Source organism: Hippopotamus amphibius, chromosome X, assembly GCF_030028045.1.
Source record: "Hippopotamus amphibius kiboko isolate mHipAmp2 chromosome X, mHipAmp2.hap2, whole genome shotgun sequence".
Taxonomy (NCBI): domain Eukaryota; kingdom Metazoa; phylum Chordata; class Mammalia; order Artiodactyla; family Hippopotamidae; genus Hippopotamus; species Hippopotamus amphibius.
Genome location: NC_080203.1, coordinates 127,797,527 through 127,816,209, shown reverse-complemented (window position 1 = coordinate 127,816,209; position 18,683 = coordinate 127,797,527). Strand labels below are relative to the sequence as shown.

The 18,683-nt window shown below is 43.3% G+C and overlaps 2 protein-coding genes across 4 annotated transcripts in view; one reads left to right on the top strand and one right to left on the bottom strand.

Moving 5' to 3' along the window:
* The window catches only part of AMELX (amelogenin X-linked), a 123,757-nt gene extending 110,210 nt beyond the window's left edge, over positions 1 to 13,547 (top strand). Inside the window, exon 5 of the mRNA XM_057718847.1 lies at positions 13,326 to 13,547. Within this exon, the coding sequence (XP_057574830.1) occupies positions 13,326 to 13,547 (222 nt within the window). The remainder of the gene's footprint in view (positions 1 to 13,325) is intronic.
* ARHGAP6 (Rho GTPase activating protein 6) overlaps positions 1 to 18,683 on the bottom strand; it is a 476,412-nt gene that overhangs the window by 241,342 nt on the left and 216,387 nt on the right. The window contains exon 1 of one of the 3 annotated variants that reach the window (XM_057718708.1): positions 14,629 to 14,790. The exons of the other annotated variants lie outside the window; for them this stretch is intronic. Coding sequence (XP_057574691.1) covers positions 14,629 to 14,673 — 45 coding nt within the window. The 5' untranslated portion in view covers positions 14,674 to 14,790. Of the gene's footprint in view, positions 1 to 14,628; positions 14,791 to 18,683 lie in introns of those variants that run through there. 3 annotated transcript variants of the gene reach the window in all.

The following is an 18,683-nucleotide window of genomic DNA, read 5'->3' as shown; positions in this document are numbered from 1 at the left end:
AGTCAATTTCTATAATATTCCCTTGATGTCTATTCAGTCTATATTCAATCAATGTGGATTTGTGGGGACTGGTATTAGCAGGACAGATCCATTATCCTGCCTTTGTTGTTTAATTAGGTCATAAGGAAATATATATTGACATTCATGACAGAAAGGACTCATTAACCAAATAGGAAAAAAATTGAGATAGGTTTGCACTTTCTTAAAAATGTCAGCATTTTCAGAATTTGATTACATACTGTGGTAAAGTAAATGATTTGCCCTATTTCTTCACCCGTTACTGCACTCACACCCTTGCCACGGCCCCATCATGGAGGAAGCGGATTTCCCTACACAGTGACGTTAGGCTGGGACGTGACTCGCTTTGGCCAATAGCAGGTTGGTAGAGATGCGAGTGTGCCAGGGTCAGCCTATGCATTAAGCATTCTTAGTCGATTCCACTTGTCATATTGTGCCTCTGTACTTCACCAGATAAATACTGCCCCACCAACCTAGGCTCTAGAATAAACACGTGTGGAACAGAAATGACCAAGGAGCCAAGTCTCGTAGGACTGGCAGCTTCACCTCTGGTCAAACAGCTGAGCTCTGCCCAGATAAGTCAACTCCAGCAGACCCACAGATCCATGAGAATAAGTGATGGTTGTTTTAAGCTACTAAATTTCAAAGTAGTTTTTTATGCACCATTAGGGTGGCAACAGCTAACTGACAGAAACACAATTCTACGTTTTAAACAACACAGCTATAAAGTAAAGCATCATTTTGTGTGTCTGTGTGCACACGTGCATGCATGCCAGGAGTTCTATATTCCATTCCTTTTTAATGATATCCAAAATTAAAAAGTGTCCCCCCAGTGCAGAAGTCTCATGGAAGGCCCCATGGTTCTTCACACCCAGGTTCTCCCTAGACTCCCTACAATGGGTGATATGAAGTACCTGCATGGTAATGATGGTATTCCCTTCCTACCTAATTAAAAGCAATAGGTGGTCTAAGAATGTCTAGGTTTTAAAAAACATTCTCCCTTTCTAATAAAGATCAAGGCAAACCATATAGTAAAACTGAGTAATAGTTGAAGTATCCAATAAGAGTGTGCCCATGTTTGCAGAATCAGACACCATCAGCTCTTTTTACACCTTTTTTTTAAATAGTGGGAACCAAATAAATGCAGGAAGTCTTTATAGCTGTGTCCCGATGATAAGGTTTCACTCTGCAGCCATCCTGAATAAAAACAGCTATTAGGGTTTTTTTTGAACCAGTTAATCTTGATAAGGTTCAAACGTTTCCCCAAGAGAGGTCTATGAACTGCCACTCCCTTCGAAATGAATGAATAAAAATGCATGTGTACCATCAACGCCAGGGTTTACATAACCCTTGTGCTGCCCAGAGCACAAGTGGGTCGTGGCTACCGCAAATACTTGTGAGACTTGTGTTTATCCTTGTTCGTAAATACTTTTGGAGGGCAGAGTGCCAGCTCTCGTGTACCTTTTCCAGGTGGCTGCAAGTTCAACCATGCGATTGTCATTCCTGAAATGGATGTTCCATTAGAACAGCCATGCAAAGAGGGAGCGTGGAACATTCATGCAGGAACTAAATTCTGTGCTGTTTCAATCAAAAGCACTTTGCTAGAGAAAACACAAGAGTTGGAATTACAAAATTACCACAACGCTCAGCTAAAAATACCGAACAGGATGTTCTTTATTTGTAGTTGTGTATGTTACTAACAACAAGAACACCAAAATCCTCTCTGATCTCATGATCAATTCACCTTAACTTTCTCCTATTAGGTCTCTGGACGTTTTTGACATAAATGATCAGTGGAGACGGGAATGTTCCCGTTGTGCCGGAAGGACAGAGGAAGTAATTTAAAAGGTGTCATGTTATGGAGAACAGGTCAGTGGTTGCCCAGATTAGAGATGGAGGTGGGAGGTAATGTGGGCGTGACTACAAAGTGGGAGCAGGAGGGGGCTTTTTGTGGTGATGGAACAGTCCTGTATCTTGAATGTGTTGGCAGATATGCCAGTCTAGACACGTGACAGAACTGCCTGGATCTCTCTCTGCCTCTCCCCGCCACCCAACCCCATCCTTCCCTCCTTCCCTCACACGTACAGAAAGGAATGTGTGTAAAAAACCAGTGAAACATGAACAAGGTCTGTAGTGAAGTTAACAGTGAAGTTAACAGTATTATACCAACGTCAATTTCCTGGTTTTGATATTGTACTATAATTATGTAAGATGCTATCATTGAGGGAAGCTGAATAAAGGGTACAAGGAATCCCTTGGTACTACTTTTGCAACTTCCTGTGGGTCCAGAATATATAGAAAATGAAAAGCTTTTAAGAGTGTCACCTCAAAGGTAACATCTCAAGGCAATGCCGTTTTAATAGTCAGCCACTATGCAGTGGTTCAAGCACTGAGACTTGGCAGTCAAACTGACAAGCATTTGAGTCCCAGTTACACTACTTACTAGCTGTGTCCTTGAAAGAGATCTAAACTCAGTGCCTTGGTTTCCTCATCTTGTAAATGGGAATGATAATAGGACCTATCTTCACAGGGTTCTTTTAAGGATTAAATGAGATCTTCCCTGGCGGTCCAGTGGTTAAGACCCTGAGCTCCCAATGCAGAGATCCTGGGTTCAATCCCTGGTCAGGGAACTAGATCCCACATGCTGCAACTAAGATCCCGCATGTTGTAGCTGAAGATCTTGCATGCCACTACTAAGACCCAGCACAGCCAAAGAAGTAAATATTTTTTTAAAAATTATTAAATGAGATAATATATGTAATATGTCTAGGGTTCATGGAAAGCATTCAATAAACATTGGCTATTATTATTATTGACTGTAAGTCAGCCTAAATATTTCTAAGAGCTCTAAGTTATTAATTAATTTTGCTGACATTCAAGTACATACTAAGTGTCAGGCACGTGCTTCATGTGACCAGGGATATAGAGTCCAGACATGGGCCCTGGTTCTGGCCTCCACCTCTTTGGATTTTCCAGTTCTTTAATGAATATGGTCTTTAAAGACGCAATTACATGCAAGATGGATGTTATGAAAGTGGATGCACAGGGGCCTCGAGGAGAAACTAACTTAAGAATGAGAGTCCCTTTCTGCAGTCAAGGTTGAAAAGGGAGTTTTCTCTCTGCTAAGCTAACTGGAGTACAGGGTCATTCAACTGCAGTCCTCAGCTGCAACCACTCCTCTACCAACAGATATAAATGAATATAAAGCACAGGTTAGCCCACTGGTGTTGAAGTATAACTTTAAGGGTTAAAACTCTTTACCCACCAACCAGAAAAAGAGCTAAACCAATTCCTCCTTTATCATTGTTTGGAAAATAAATTACGTTAGACTATCCTATGGAGCTTAGAGGAAAAGAAATTTATTATAGTTTGAATTTGTATTAATAAATTTAGATGAAAGTATTTATGAATTAGGCATGGAGTTTTTTGATATTAAATTAATTACAATATCTATGTAAATATATACTGTATAATATGTGAAGAGTGATGTGAATATTCTTAAAGACATGCACATCATATATAGATGGAGTTGGCATGACCCATTACTAGTTTAAACATTGTAATAAAGATAACCCACAGGGGAGAGGAAAGAGACATTCTAAGCAATTTGGGAGTCTTCTATATACTAAGGAATTTAGGGTCTTTCAAAAAGTAATTAAACCCCAAACAAGACTGAATATGCATATGATGAATTTTCTGTTTGCCAACTCTCCCCCACTTCTGCCAAAACAAAACAAAAATTCCTGCCCTTCTCTGTGTTGGCCTGTGCCCTCTGAGACTGATCTCATGGATTTGTTGGGTTTGGTACTAGAAGGAGATGAGTGAGCAGGAATACCAACAGGTCAGAGTATCTCCCTATCACCCCACTCCATCCCCACTTCTCTATATTTTGCCCTTGCTGCAGTCCTCACTGGTACATTTCCAGGGTCCCTGCCAGTGAGGTAGGCAGTCACCAGGTTCTGGTAACACAGGACCCTATCTCTGCCCCCGTGGTAACAGCTTCCCTGCTGCTAATTGCTCTGCGCCTCATTACCCCTTGTTGATTCTCGTAAACCTGTTGACACATCCGTGATAGTCCATTCCTTAAAGTTGGGCCTTTTTGAGTGTCCCATCTGTTTCCTGCCACATCCTGATGGATACAACACCCTTCTCTGTGAGTCAGTAGCTAAGGTGGGAGAACACCTCATCTTTTGAGACTGAAGTTAAGACTGCGTTTTATATTTTGCTTAGACCATCAAAATGACATCATAATGGGACTGTTACAGATCACGTGCATAAAGACTTACAAAAATAATACTATGCATGACCATTTTCAAATTCCCCCAGCAAACTTGACATTCCATTTTCTTACTCAACGATTATTACCCTGTGGATCGAATGAAAACGACACCACCAAGTCAGGAATCCAAAGCGATGTCCAAGAGTCCTGTCCATGATGGGTTGCATCCACCTGGCACAGGAGAGCTCAACAAATACACAGCCAAGGCACTCCACACACTGGTGACATGTTTTTAGCCTCTTTATTTCACTTGGACAGACATCTTTCTTTACCAGAGATTTCACTCAGCTACAGAAAGGGGTCATTCAAAAAATATTTTTAAAGTTGATTCATCTGAACATCTTTTGATGTTTCCATGGCAACATTTCCCCAAAAGCCATAACTCCAAATTCTTCTGAAAACTTCATCTCAGAAGTCTAATATATTTGGCACTCCAAACACTCAAATTTTACTATAAAAATTTAACTTAGAAGAGTTCTAAGAATGTGTCAAGCAACCAAAGAAATGAGGAGAAAATCCTGACTGGTTTTCATTTCAAAGTGTCATGACATCTTTCAAAAAAAGAGCCTTTAGTAACACCAATCATATTTGAGTGAGCCAAGTAGTCTTATACTTTGTGTATGACTTATCCAAACTGAGATATATCCCACAGCCACATCCAAGCAGTCACCATAAAGACAGAGAAAGCAGTACCATATAAGGATGGATGGCAGTCCTTATTGTTTCATTTGACCTATCTTTCAGTTTTTTTAAGTATTCAGAAAGTATTTAATAATAAAATAAATCAGAACAGTCGATCTTTTGAAAATAAGTTTAGAACTAGAAAATCTGAGAAGGTACATTAAAAGATACTAAATTAACTGTATTCGTTTGTAAATGTTGGTGATCTTAGTCCAAAATTTTGCCAGCACCTAAGACCTTTAAGTCTATTTACTCCCCATCATTTTGGAGCTTACAATCTAAAACTGGCCATGCTAATTAACATTCACTGACGTGATCAGGACTTGAGAAAGGGCCCCACGATCTTTGTCAATGGCAGATAGACCACCAACACACATGCCACCCTGGGTTGATTGGGGGATTTCTTTTTTGAAGTTGACATTTGTTCATTTATTCATACTTCATCGTGCAAACCCCACTCCTATTTCAAGGCAATATATCATTATATAGAATTAGTGGCCAATAGTTCACATCTCCCACTATGAAATCCCTAATGGGAGATCTTCCCTCTCCCTTTTAAAACTAACATGAAATCATGTGACCTGTTCCAGCCAATCAGATGCTCCCATATAAGACCTTGCTACTTCAAGAAGTAATATCGAGGTGCAAGGATTGTTAGGCCATCATCAAAAAAACTAGAAACAATAAATGCTGGAGAGGGTGTGGAGAAAAGGAAACCCTCCTGCACTGTTGGTGGGAATGTAAGCTGGTACAGCCACTATGGAAAACAGTTTGGAGGTTCCTTAAAAAACTAAAAATGGAACTACCATATGACCCAGCAATCCCACTACTGGGCATATACCCGGAGAAAACCATAATCCAAAAATAAACATGTACCATAATGTTCACTGCAGCACTATTTACAATAGCCAGGACATGGAAGCAACCTAAATACCCGTCAACAGATGAATGGCTAAAGAAGATGTGGCACATATATACAATGGAATATTACTCAACCATAAAAAAAGAATGAAATTGAGTTATTTGTAATGAGGTGGATAGACCTAGAATTGGTCATACAGAGCAAAGTAAGTCAGAAATAGAAAAACAAATACTGTATGCTAACTCATGTATATGGAATCTAAGAAAAAAATGGTATTGATGAACCCAGTGACAGGGCAAGAATAAAGATGCAGATGTAAAAAAAAAAAAGATGCAGATGTAGAGAACGGACTTGAGGACACAGGGTGGGGGTGGGGCAAAGGGGAAGCTGGGACAAAGTGAGAGAGTAGCATTGACATATATACACTACCAAATGTAAAATAGATAGCTCATGGGAAGTTTCTGCATAACATAAGGAGATAAACTCAATGATGGGTGATGACTTAGAGGGCCAGGATAGGGAGAGTGGGAGGGAGTCGCGGGAGGGTGAGGATATGTGTATAAATACAGCTGATTCATTTTGGTGTACCTCAAAAATTGGCACAGCAGTGTAAAGCAATTATATTCCAATAAAGAGCTAAAAAAAACCCATTTAAGTCTGAGTACATATGATAGGGTAACGAAGATCATAGCAAATTTATATAATTTTTAAAATTTGAAAACAAATTAAGCACTTATTATTTTAAATCCAATGCCTTTGAATCCAGTTTGCCTCCTTAGCAATAGCAATGGGCAAAGACTCAAACCTGGCTGATCTTATCCCTCTGTCCTGCTGGGTGGGCGAGAGGCCCACACTGGACCAATAAGGTGTGTCTTGATTAGGAGATTTTTAACCAGGATGGAATTGAGAGAGAAGAGCTGGGAGAAGCTAACTTCTTCCTCCTTCCTTTTGTTTTTCTTTCAGTGCCTTTGCATTTCCCCCAAAGCTGGACAGTCCACATCACACCCTTAACGAGTGACTGCTAGACAGAAGTGGGCTCTAGCTCCTTACTCACACAGTCACAGATCCAACATCCAAGCACACAGGCTTTCTGAGAATCCCGCACATCCTAGTTGGGAGATTATGATTCCTAATTTTAGAGGTGGGACTGACAGACTTAATAAACTGGTATTCCAGCTATATCGGAATAGAGGTAGGAATTGAGACAAGACCGTTAGACATTAATAAATCAAGAAGTCAGCTAAAGTCTGACACAAGAGAGAAGACCGGAAACGTTTAAAAAACCAGATCCAAGATTACAAAGGGCATCAGAGTTGAGGAGTAAAGAAGCAAAAAGCCCAAGGCAGTGAGGCTTCTGGAAGGGCCTCCATCACCCTTCCCAGAGTAATCCCCCCCCCCCCACAGTGTGAAACATGATGTTCATAACCATGACTCACATCTAGAACAGGTAACTCACATTTTCTCCAACCGTTAAATAGCAGGGAAACAAGTATAATTCATTTTAGAGAGCACTACACAAAATGAATCTCAAAAACAGCAAAGATTTTGATGTCTACAGAGATATATCTAAGGCAAGGTTTCTTCATCTCAGCACTATTGACATTTGGTCTGGACAATTCTTTGTTAGGTTGTGCTGTGCGCTATAGGATGTTGAGCAGCATCTCAGGTCTCTACCTACTAGACGGCAGGAGCAACCCTTGCCAGTTGTGACAACCAACAATGCCTCCAGACATTTCCCAGTGTTTCCTGGTTGAGAGCCACTGGCTTAGATTACCTAGAAATGGATGCTGAGGGACATATTGCCAGACCATGCTATGTAGAGGAAGCATTCCTATGCCTCTTGTATCCTTAGTGGGTTCAGCTGAAATGAATACTAGGTTACAAAACAAAAGACCTCTCTGAAAACTTGTACTCCATGACCTCAGGGTCACCTCAGGCAAAGCAGTGGATTGAACTCTCTGGATCCACTGTGCTGCCGAATCCTAGACTTTGTAGAGGCTTCTTGAACAGTAAGTGGTCCACCATGGAAATTAATTGGTGGTTTCCAAATGGCTGATATCAGAATCACTGATTCCTAGTCTAGGCCTTGGAGATTCTCATTTAATGAGAATTGGGTGAAACCCTGAAGTCAATATGTTTTGTAGTCCTCAGCTGATGACAAGTGAAGGTTTGAACCCGCTGGTATAATTTAGGTAAAAACACCAGGCAGCCAGATTCATTTCCTCACAGAGATTTACTGTGTGCCCACCCTATACCAGGGCCCATTCTAGGCAGTGCGGCTATCTTGGGTAAAGAATGATTAGGTCCCTGCCCTGAATAAGTTTACACACCAGTAGGGAGAGTCAAACAATATATAATACCAAGTAGTGGAGCAAACAACAAAGGCAGCATCTAGTGTGATATGATCAATGGTAACTGATGTGATCAGAAGCACTTCGGCGAGAGCAGTTGGGGAAGGTGACTTTTTCCCTGCAACTTGTAGGATATAAAAAAAGCCACGCAAAGGACAGCCGAGGCAGAAGAGACAGAAGAAACAAAGGTCTGGGGCAGAAAAGAGCTGGTCACATTTGAGGAACAGAAAATACACTCATGTGGCTGGGCAGTGGTAAGCTGAGGGAGGGTGTTAGGAAGCAGGGGAAATTATGTAGGAGGACTTGGAAGGCCAAGGTCAGGGGTGAAGGTATTAGTCTAAATGTAATGGAAACCAACCAGAGAGCTTTAAGCACTGAAATGTCACAACTTCATTTTCTTTTTAAAAGATCTCAACTGGTCCCAGGACTGAAATATAGAGTTATCATGTTGTCTTATTGAGGACAATGGATGCTGCTGGTTTGGATTTAGGTGGCAGCAGTGCAGATGGAAGAAGAGGATGAATTTGGGGAGTGCTGTGAAACAGACTTGGCAGGGCTGGCTCAGAAATTCAATGTGGGGAATGCAGCAAAGGGAGGACTCCGGGATGACCCCTAAGTGTCTGGCTCAGGCACCTCACAAAGTCACCAACCATTTACTGAGACGGAAAAGGCCAAGAGTGATACAGGTGAGGGATAAGTGAGGAATCAAAACCCCAGTGAAGAGTGCATATGACTGGACAATAATATCACAACCAAGCTGGGACTCAAGTGTATTTGGTCCAGGGTTATCACAATGTGGGGAACAAGAAAAGTAGATAATGCAAGTTTATGATCAGAAAGGACTAGGCAAAGGGTAGTATTTGTTTTCTTATGATTAACAGGTATCCCTGCTATGCAACATCCAACAGGAATCCGATTGTTTATCAACTAGCAGTGGTGCTTAAGAAGTGTTTTGAAGGATGGGAGATGTGGTTTCCTAAGACGATGAGAGTTCCAGACCAAAGAGGCCACATTCAGGAAAAACTGAGTGCAGAAAAAAAGAATGTGTGTTGGGAGGTGGGGGTGAGGGGTGGAAAAGGTACCCACGATTAGTAGAGGTGTAAATTAAGGTGATTCAATAATCTCCCGCTTATTTGTAATCTGCAAAATTTTGGCTTTTGTGAGAAGACAAATGACTAGCAAACAGTATTACAAAAGTGAATTCCGGGACTTCCCTGGTGGCGCAGTGGTTAAGAATCCACCTGCCAGTGCAGGGGACACGGGTTCAATCCCTAGTCTGGGAAGATCCCACATGCTACAGAGCAAATAAGCCCGGGTGCCACAACTACTGAGCCTGCACTCTAGAGCCCAAGAGCCACAACTACTGAGGCCCACGTGCCTAGAGCCCATGCCCCCTGCTCACCACAACTAGAGAGAAAGCCCATGTGCAGCAAAGAAGACCTAATGCAGCCAAAAAAAAAAAAAAAGGTGAATTCCAAGCCATGCAGCAGATCAGTACAAGTTCCGCTGAATTTCCTAAGATGTCTACACTGGCAGAGCTGATGGATGATAACTGATTCATATCAGGTCAGCCCTGCAACAGTGCCCAGTTCTGAGTGTCTCAGGAATTACCAAAGAATATCCTGTAATCAGCACCACTGAATTATTAAGTGGACTTAATGACTTTAAAGTCTTTCCAAATCAAATGGTCATAGAAAGCAAATTTGTAAACTTTCATATTAAGACCTCAACTGATTTGGGTGAAGAAAGGCTCCCTGTCAGGGTAAGCAGCTTAGCCCTACAGTGGGTTCTTTAGGGAGAAGGAACCTTAAGCAGAGCAAGGAAATAGCATTCAATGACGAGGCTGTGGTCAGGAGCACAGATGGTGGGGCAATGGCACCAAACAGGAAGTGACGTCAGCAACAGAGAAGCTCAGAAGTAGACCAGTCCGAGGGATGAAAATGGCTGCATCTTGACAGCTGGACTCCACAGGGAGCAGTCCCAAGAAAGAGTCTAAGCCCCCTGCTTTTTGCCACACCTTCATAAACAGAACACATATCACCCATCCATAGATTTATCTTTGCCAGCGGCAACATGAAATCTTATTGTTTCCCTTTCACAAAAAGGGAGTGAAAATAATTGTGTGCCTCCAGGGAGAGGTTGGAAATAATAGTATTCATAAGCTGTTCCAAAATGCCTCTGATAATTTGTTCTAAAACTAACACTCAGTGCTGTAATTCTACTGAAGAAGTCGCCACACTTAATTGCATGGCTTGTCATGAAATTAGACACTTGTCACATGATCTTGGTAGACAATCAAGGTTTGTAATAGTTCGTGGTTAACGGAAGAAAGCATATGAGGACTGTTGGGAAAGGCAGGTTAAGGTAATCTTTAACCCAGGCCAAGTGACCTGACTTTTGGGGGTCAACAAAAGTAGGAGAACATTGTTAAAGCCATGATCATTGAAATTGGGGTGACTCATTATTCTACCCCCAGCACTTGTGCTGCGTTTGAGGCTCTCTCTGAACTTCTGTGTTGGTCTCTCTCTGAAGTTCTACATGTTCGAGTAGTGTATGTGTATATATATATATACACATACACATATATATATTATACTCAGAACATTTACTGTGTCTTCTCTTTCTCGATCTTATTACACAACAAATGTCACATCTTCTTAAAAACATACATGAAAGTCAGACCAGAGGGTCTCAAGTGGGAGCAATTTTGCCCCCCAGGGGACATTTGGCACAGTCTGGAAATATATTGGTTATCACAACCGGGGGTGGGGTGGGGCTATGGTACTGGTATCTAGTGGGTAAAGGTCAAGGATCCTGCTAAACATCCCACGGTGCACAGGACAGCACCCCCAACAAAGAACTATCCTGCTCAAAATGTTCATTTTGCTGAGGCTTAGAAACCCTGAGAAAGACATAAAGAGATGGCATTGAACTTAATGGATATTTAAATTTGGGGTTTTGTCTATACCAGTCCAATTAAAGAGCTATCTGGCCGTGTAATTCAACAATACGGGTGGTCACGTTAAGTCACTGAAGGTGCGATATTGAATTGCTGGTTTATTACGGTGACAAAAGAGGAAAGGCAGGGTAATTTGGCTCATCTCACTCAATTCTCTAAACAAGTCAGGTGAGCTCTGTGGGATCAGGGTATTGGGATAAAACTCCCCATTTTGTCACCAACTACATCTGTGCCACCTTGAACGCCATGGCTCTAAGCTTGAATTTCTTCAGCCAAGAAATAGAAAACCTGTCTAACCCACCAGCTGGACTTGCAGCTGAAATTGATACAGACTGTGTCCAAACACTTCGCAACTTGTAGAAGACAGTAATAACGAGAAACTGCAGTTTCTCTATAAGTGCTGCCAGGCAATCATTGATTTGTGCATGTCACCCTTAACCCTCATACCCTAGCACCTCTGTAGCCCATCCAAATGCAGTCTGGCTGGTTCAGAGTCCTAAGCATCTCTCAAATATGCTGACTGCTCTCAACCTGCAGCCTGGCTCGAGTGTAGCTCATCTCCTCTCATCTCACCCTGGCCCAAATGCCAGGATGCACTCTGACTCCTCCCCACCCTTGACTCCATCCTGGGACCAGAGCAGGATTTTCAAAATGCAAATCTGACCAAGTCACCAAAAGGCGTCAAGGAGGACACCCAGCTGGGAGGATGGAGTCACCATAAGCTCCATGGGAAATGTGGGAAAACCGTGGGAGGAAAGGTTGGGAGGAAAACATTAGCTGCATTTTTGTTGTGATGATAAAACAAGAAGACAGTTGTGCTATACTTTGGGAAAGTGTTAAGTGATTTTATAAATGCAGGATGCTCTTATCTACTTAAGTGTTTGTATTTCTCTCTTTGTGACCATTAGGACCGTTTAAAAAGATGAGTGAAGAGTTCATAGTAACTCAACATTTTCACTATTTAATCGTCTTTGGGAAAATGACCAAATAGCTGGCACACAACAGGCACTCAACAAATGTTTGATTAACGAATAAAATGTGAGCCACTGATTTCTTATATGCAGTCTTACCTTGGACAAATGAAAAAAGCACTGAAGGAAGAGTATTACATAGTTGGCCCTGGATTATACTTCAGAGGAGGCGAGAGGTACTGAGGACACATGGAGAATAATTCTTTTCTAGAAGATAGAGACACAAAAAGCCCCCAGGACTCCAGGACAATACACAGTGGGGCAAAACCAAGTTGAGTGAAATAAGTGGAATATTTACGCTAAATGGCAAAACAAGCTCTTGGAATTACCTAAACCACTGTGGGGGAAGCTGACTAAGAGTGCAGCATTAGAATAGATCTTAAGCCATAGAGGGTTATGTTAATATGAAAAACAATGGGTCACACTTAATAAAGAACATTCTTTCGAGTTGTGACTGATACAGTGCTGCTGAATGCTGCTGTTTTATCATCCTAAAGTATGCATAGGAAACTTCAGAGGACCCGGGTGACTTCTTCCAACCAGAGAGCCAACACATTCCCTCTGGAATCTTCCTTTTAAGAGTCAAATCAGAAAATATGTATGTGGTGATCTGTGCTAGAATAAAGGGCTATTTCATCGGCATACCTTCAGAGTGCAAGAGGAGACATTAACATCAGCTTGACTCTAAGCTTACACTTTTAGGAGAATGAGACAGCTGATTGAAAATAATTTTTAAATTGTTTTGTGATGCATTGGATGTATTTGCATAATTGAGGCAATAATCATTCATAGAATGAATGAACTGTTTTTTTAAGGAGCCAGTTCTCACCTTTCCTCCCTCACCTTGTAAATGAGATTGACACTTCAGATTACAAATCAAAGGGCACCAGAACATAGTTCAAATTTTGAAAAAGGTAGTGGGGTGAGATGCTGTTTAAACACAATGAGCACAGACTCTAGATCCTTCGGTGCAAAGAGACCTCTGCCGAAAATGGGTTATCCTTAATATCGCTTTAAAAGGCAAATCGCTGAGCCGCCTGTGTCTCAAAAAGAACGAGCATTAGTAACTTACTAGTGTCTCACTGGGCATTTCAAGGCAAGTAAATCCTGGCAAAACTAGAGAAAGAGCCGTCATAGGTTCCTAGAACGTGCGCCTGAGAAGGAACCTTAACGATTTTCTAACTCGGGCCCTCTTTTTTTCCAGCGCAGCAAAGTGAAACCGCCCAAGTTTGCAGTGAGTCCAAAGCGTCCCCCTCCCCCGCCCCCAGCTGATCCCGGACCCCGCTCTGCGGCCCGGGAACCAGTTGGGGCAGCTCGGGGACCTCCGCACCTACCACCCCTGTCCACCCCAACTCCTTCCTTGAAAGCTTTCCTTTTGTTTAATGTGGAGAGTGCATTTTGGAGGACACGAATTCCAGACAGATAACTGTCTCTGCCTTATTATAAACATTGATGATTCTTGTCTTAAGTTTCTGCCTGCTTCTCTCCAATTTTGAAAGTTGGCACCCAGCATGTCCAATCTCGATAGTGAAAATCATGTCAAGGAAAACTCAGTAAAGTAGCAGATGCCAGAACAACTGCAATGCCCTGCGTCAACACGACACGTCTTACAAACAGAAATGTTCAAAGACTGTGGTAAACTAACAAGGATGCCTGCCGGCTTCCTGGAGGCGGCACTCAGAATCTTTAGAAGTAGTACTCATTCCTCAGAAACATCTTTATTTTCATTCTACTTTTCTTCCTTAAGTCTTTTTCTTAAAAATAAATTGGATTTGGTCGGTCAGTCATTAACCTTGAAACCTTGACTCCTTTAAAGGAGGCAAACCCCACGAGCTTTTTGTCTGCTGTGTCCTGCGGTCCCCAGCGCCCCGCAGTGCCTGGCACACAGTAGGCCCCCAATAAATGTGGAATATTTGAGTCAACAGGAAGAAGAGAGGCCACCGACACAAGACCCTCTGCCACCTTCTTATATGAATCAGATAATGTGCAATATTGTGTCCCGCTACAAACTCCCAGGGAGATGCACGCCACCTTTCCAAGGAGCAAACCGGCCGCACCCCAACGCGCCCTGCAGCATTTCTCCGGAGGGTCCACTGGCCACACGCTGCCATCACGAAGCGGCCCTGCCTCCCGTCCAGTTGTGTGTCGATTCCTGCAGGGTATCTGACCGAAGGTTGAGTGGGAGAAACTGGGCCCAGCCCCGGGAGCCCCATTTCTCAGCCCTGGCCAGCGAGGTGGCGGCAGGGTCCGGCCCCCGGCCCCAAACGCAGTGACCACTATGCGGGCAAAGGAGCACGGGCTCCGAGGGCGAGGGGTCCCCTCCTAAGGGGCACCCGAGTTTCTGAGCAGGTGACACTCGGGGAGACGCCCGCGGCTCTCCCCACCCCCCCCGCACATACACACCGAGGACATTTGGGGAACCACGGATCCTTTCAACCCCGCGCTGTCCCCTCCCAGGCCGGCCAAGTGGCGCCCCCTGTCGCCTCTGCGCGCGCCGGGACACTCACCGCATAGTGCAGTCGCGGTTTCTCGCGGTACACCGGGTCCCCCATGTCGCCACCGGACAGGAGTGGCGGGCTCCCGGGCGCAGCCTGGGGTCGTGGCGCCTCTCCGGGGTCCCTCTATTTTACCGCCATCCTGGGGCAGCTCCCGGACTCGAGCCCTGCTGCCTGCCCCGAGCGCGGTGCAAAGCGTCCCGGGCACCAGCGTCCCGCCGCAGAGCCGGCGGGGACAGAGAGGAGGCGACGGCGAAGGGGAAGGAGGAGGAGGAGGAGGAGGAGGGAGAGGCCGAGTCAGATTCGATGGGCGGGCGTTTAATTCCTTCCGCTCCTGGCGGGCTCCAGTCGCGCCCGCCGCCGCCAGCTGTTGGGGGCTACAGCGACCCAGCGCGCCCACGACAGGTGTCAGGGCGGCCGGCGCTCCTAACTCCTGCCACCCCGCCCCTGCCCAGGCCCGTGGGATGCGGGATGCCAGGGCTGGGGCTGCTAAAGCCTTCAACACCAGCGAGAGGGCGAGCTTGGGTTTCCCAGAAATAGAGACTTTGACTAACTTTGAAGGAGGTGTGGGCCTGACGCCGAAAGACGATTCGGAACCGGCCTGGCGAGGGTGGAGTTTCAGTCTTTGGTCTTTTGGAAAGCCTTCCTCTGGGAGAATGTCAGTGGCGGGAACCGTAGGAGAGGGGCCCAGGAACGCTGGCTGGGCGAACTTCTGAGGAGGGGAGGCCGGCCTGGAGGCTTGCGGGGCCGGGCCACTGTGGGCAAACTAAGTCCCAGAGGCCTTGCAGGACCTGGGCATGTCTAGGGAACCCAGCTGGAAGGGGGAGCCCTGGAAAAATCTGCCCGAACTCTGCTGGAACTGAGGGCTCTCGTGGATGCCAGGCTGGATCTGAGTTGGAGGCGGGGGGAGGGCAGGGTGCTCAGAGCCCTCCTTTCTATGTCTTAGCAAATCGGAAAACAACACAGCAAGGATTTGGAAATAGAAGAAACGTACACTACTTACAAATGCTGCCAGATAAATCAAATCATTTCAGCACACACTGGAGATTCACACCACTACCTAAAACTGGCCTCTGCTCTGCAGTCCCTTCGTGGAAGCCTACACTTTAAAACATCCTTAGGAGCACCAAGGTCCCTCCTCAGGCCTGGTATTCTGTGATTTACCTGTAGCCTCTCACAAGTGCATCCAGATAAAGGTAGGGTCTGGGGCTAAAGTAGAGACTCCAGACCCTGTGAAATCAATCAATCCAAGCCCAAGAGGGGTGGCTATCAAGTGCAAGATGGATTTGTGGGTGGCTTGTGTCAATTCTTAAGGGTCCCACTATACTGGACTCCCTGGGTGGCCCTTCATCTTTTGGGGGGTGGGCTAGGAAAATAAGATGTGGCCCCTGTGTTTGAGTCCTTACAGTTTGGTTGGGCGAAGCACCCACTGGCACAGAATACTTTAAAACAATTAGCAGCATAGTTGCAAACAGCAGTGAGAATGTGAAGCCAGGGATGCAGGTATCCTAAAGAATCTACTACTAGTATGACAGTTCATCTGCCTGGAAAATTGTGAGATTATGTCTGCTAAAGCTGATCATATGCCTGCCCTGTGACCTAGCAATTCCACTCCTAGATATATAGAGAAATGGGTGCCAACGGCCTTCTCATGTACAGGAATGTTTATAATATCTTTAAGCAGAATCGCCAAAATGGAAACAATCCAAATGTCCATCAGCTGGTGCATGCTGAACCAACCCTGGTCCCTCCATACAAGGGAATACATACTGCTCAGCAATGAAAGGAAAATGCTACCGACAGACACAACAACACGATTATTCTCACAAATGCTGTGTCCAGAGAAAGAAATCAGGCTCAAAAGAGGACATACTGTATGATTCCATCTATTTATTCTGGAGTTGAAATTCACATGTTGAACTGAAATAGACAAATATGATCTATGGTGATAGAAGCCAGAATCATAATTACCAAGATGGGGAAGTGGTACTGACTGGGAAGGGGATACAAAGGAACGTTTTGGGGTTCTGGAAATGTTCTGTATCCTGATCCATATTACAGCTACCCAAGTACACCCATATGTAAAAATTCACTGAGTGGTACAATTCAGATTTGTGCAATTTACACCCTTCACTATGTGTCTTTTATTCTTCAATAACATAAAAACAAAAATAAATTTAAACTCAACCCTCTGCCAAAACCAGAACTTCCAGCCAGAGTGCTACCTGTCTTAAGAGAAAGTCAGTTTCACCGTTTGCCCAAGCCGTCTTCTCCCTGCAGCCCGCCTTGCTCAGATCATCTTTCTGTCTACAAAGTGGGAGAATAGAGCGAACCCACTCACCTTGGAGGCCCTCCCTACTCCCTGACACATGCAGGCAGAGCTGGAAAAACAACATACTAAAGTCCCCTCTCCACTTTCACTCTGCTCTGCTGCTAAAAGCAACCCTTAGAGCTATGTCATCAAAGACCCTCAGAATCAGGCAAAGATCCAGCACAAGCTTTGCCACAGGCAATCTTAAGAGAATGCAGCTGAACAGTCAAAGGGGGGCATGCATACACAAATATCCCATTTCAGGTCCTCTGCTTCCTGGTGCTCTATTTAGAAAGAGGAACTCTCCAGCCTGAGGACTTCTTCCTCGGTCATACCTGCCATTAAGCCCTCAAAGCTAAAAATCCCTTTCCCTACAAAAAGTATTTCTTTTATATATATATATAAACAATATAAGGTGGGTGCCTGCATTTAAAAAAACCTTAAACATAATCCTTTGATTATTACCCTTGAGTGTGTTATCTCCATGTTAAAATTGGGTCATCTTAGATTCTGGTTTGTTTGTATTCTGCCTTTGAAAAATTTATTAAGTCACTAAACAGCATTATTGTAAGCCAAAGATAATCCATCATTCCCAAACTGTGTACTTATACTTTAGGAATGACTTCTGCCTGTTAGCAAATTTCTCACTAAATTGCCATTGCTAAGTTGGAGCTAAATTTTCAAGTGCAATAGGGTTGTTTTTTCTGTTTTTTGAAAGGTTTGAGGAGATAGGACAAAGCATTGAAGAAAAGAAATCATCAGTCCATGCTGCAAGACTCTTCAATTCACCTCTGAGTGAGTCATACACCTCTTCAGTTCTCAGTCTATTTGTTCAAGACTTAACAAGGGATCTAGAAGATTGTGCAGAACTCTAAGAGGTCTGTTAATTCTTGAACAATTTGATCATATGATATCGCTTATATGTGGAGTCAAAGAAATGATACAAATGAAATTATTTACAAAACAGAAACAGACTCACAGACATAGAAAACAAACTTAGGGTTACCAAAAGGGAAGGGAGAAGGGATAAATTAGGAATTGGGGATTAATAGATACATACTACTATATATAAAAGAGATAAACAACAAGGTCCTACTGTATAGCCCAGAGAACTATATTTGATATCTTGTAATAACCTATAATATAAAAGAATCTGAAAAAGAATATATATATGTATAACTGAATCACTTTGCTGTACATCTGAAACACTGTAAATCAACTATTCTTCAATAAAAAATCTGAATTTGAATTCCACACATTAATTTTATTTGAATCTATTTCAAGGTATATTTTAAACACCACTCTAATAAAAATTTCTTTTTTGCACATCTCTACTTCCAAGTATTCTTCCCAGGTTATTTAACTATTCACTAAGTTACTTATTCAATAAATGCTTTTAAGTGCATACAATTTGCAGGTATTTTTCTAAGTCATTTAAACTATGCATTAAATGGCAGGTGGTTTTGAAATTCAGGTTTGATCTTTTGGGGTGATGGAGGGAGATAAAGAGAGCACACAAAACCTCCCATCAGAAAAGGTTGAAGTTCATATCATTCACTGGCTAGGTTAAGAGCCTGCTTGGCTAATGTTCTGTTTGGGTTAGTCATTTTTTTAAAAATAAATTTCTCTGATGTTTATAATTTCCCCCAGAGAGGACTCAAAAATAATATCTAGGAGTTTCTCTACTAGCATAACTTTTAAGAGAAAATATGTCACACTAACAGTGGCATTTCCATGACTTCCTGTCCCCAAATAT